At 43.8% G+C, this 2,206-nt stretch overlaps 1 protein-coding gene across 1 annotated transcript in view; it reads right to left on the bottom strand.

Annotated features, from left to right (window-relative positions):
• Positions 1–1,906, bottom strand: part of prkcg (protein kinase C, gamma) — a 19,624-nt gene extending 17,718 nt beyond the window's left edge. The window contains 1 exon segment of the mRNA XM_076281039.1: positions 1,677–1,906. Coding sequence (XP_076137154.1) covers positions 1,677–1,906 — 230 coding nt within the window.
• Positions 1,907–2,206: the final 300 nt, after the last annotated feature.

Genomic DNA, 2,206 nt, shown 5'->3' with positions numbered 1-2,206 from the left:
GGCACAAAGCAAGGTCAGCGTCCCAATACAGACTGGAGGCAGACTACTGCGGATGTCCTCAGCCTAACAATGGGGAGCCGTTCAATTTGCTTGATGAGTGTCAAACACATTAGTGCACTGCGCTACAAGCAGTTATTTTGTACACAAGACAAAGCCATATGTTTTCTTTACTGGTGCCATCCAGTGTTTATCAGATGGGAGTGGGGGAAATATCATGGCAACTCGGGAAAGTGGATGAGCCACTGGTGCATGTTCAACTGACGTGACTTCACAGTTACTGCAGAGAAACCATTTCCCCTCATGTGACCTTACCCGTCACAGTTAGAAGGCTATAGATTGACAGCCTCGACTCCAAACCTCCTGTGGTTGGAGCATATGGGAGTAAGGCTAGAAAGAAAAAAAAACACTACAAATGTGAACTGAGAAAGGCCTTGTAGCTCGGCAACCAAGCATAAAATTAATCATTCCATCTTTAAAGTTCATTATTTGACAGTTAGTGAGGGATGACAGAAAGCCTGCAGACAGCGCGGTTGGTGTGTGAGATCCATCTCATGTTTGATCAGTCAAGTGATGTTGTGCTTAAAGTGACATGATTATTTAATCTGTACAAGGGCAGACGCATGCAGATCCACACGCTGATAGGGGTCTGATCAGTTGGCTCCTGTCTGACTCCTGTACGTATTCATGTGTGAGTTAGATGGGATAAAATTATCTTCTTACTGATGAAATACAACTTTGATGATGATTTAATAATCAGCCTTTAATCTAATTTAATAATCAGCCTGCTTTGCTATGGGGCAAATGCATTTTAAATGCTGGTCTGGTCTCCACCAAGCCTGGTTTAACATGAAGGTGTATCTTCAAGATAAGGATTTTGGATTCTTTATAAAGAATTATTATTAAAAGTGGCATGAGGTAAGTATGAAAACGTTCTGGTTTTTTTTAAGCGTTTTGCACAGTTCCACAAAAAGCTACTTCAGAAGAATGTCTACCTTTTATGGAAGGATTTACCACATCCAACAAGTTTCCATTAAGGGATCTTTATCAGGAAACCATGTTATGTCATGAAGATTTTCATTCTAAATAGCAAATAGCCTAGCAAAGTGAAACATGGGGTTTGTGCAGTGTTGCCTTAGATGTAACGTGTCGACAGTGGTTTGTTGGTACAGCAAATGGGCAGTAAGTGCAGTGACCTGTAGTGTATACACTACCGGTCAAAAGTTTGGGGTCAAGACATTTCCATTCTACCCCATTATAGACAGAATACCAGCTGAGATCAGTTGCGTTGTTTGTTTGTTTTAAATCAGGGCAGCAGTTTTCAGAATACATTATGTGCTTACATAATTGCAAAAGGGTGCTCCAATGTTTTCTCAGTTAGCCTTTTAACATGATATCAGATTAGTAAACAGAATATGGCTTTGGAACATTGGATGAATGTTTGCTGATGTAGATATTGCATTAAGAATCAGCCATTTCTTTCTACTACAGTCGAGAACCCTTTTGCAATTATGTAAGCACATAATGTAACCTGAAAACTGCTGCCCTGATTGAAAAAAACAATGCAACTGATCTCTGCTGGTATGCAGTATATAATGGAGTGGAATGGACATTTCTAAGTGACCCCAAACTTTTGACCGGTAGTGTCAACACTGTGCTTGGTGTGCATGGGGATTTACCAGATGAAGTCAGTACAGTGGCTGCAGAAGGTGGGCTGCTTGAAGAAGCGGGCCGTGAACTGATGGTCCTTCACCTCGACGATCCTCTTGTGTTTCAGGGCCCCCTTCCTCTGGAAGACTGGGACCCGCGGTGGAGCCGAGAGGGGAGAGGGCAGTGGGGACGCAGAGGGGGACGGAGTGGACACGGTCAGGGAAGAAAGGGAGGGAGAGGGAGAGACTGGGGTGGACATTCTGCCTCTACAGTACATGCACACAAGAGAGAGAGAGAGAGAGAGGGAGAGTGGTAGAGACGGAAATTGGGGAGACAGTGAGGAGAGGAGAGAGAAGTATTGGGGGCATGTGGACACATAGTGGACACATGGTGGACACACGTAGAGTTAGGAGAGACGAGGAAGTAGTACAAGGAGGCAAGGAGGATAGAGATGAGTGAAAGATAACAGTTAACGAGGAAACCAAGAGGGACCAGAGTTGGACAGAGGGAGAGCCCAAAAAAGAAGCATGGAAAAGTCGAGAAGTATGGAGAGATAGAG

Source organism: Alosa pseudoharengus, unplaced genomic scaffold, assembly GCF_046254945.1.
Source record: "Alosa pseudoharengus isolate Yale_2024_CS ecotype anadromous, Long Island Sound unplaced genomic scaffold, YU_APseudo_1.1 YU_APseudo_1.1_scf_12, whole genome shotgun sequence".
NCBI lineage: Eukaryota > Metazoa > Chordata > Actinopteri > Clupeiformes > Clupeidae > Alosa > Alosa pseudoharengus.
Note: the sequence above shows the minus strand (reverse complement) of the source record. Positions and strands in the feature narration are given on the sequence as shown.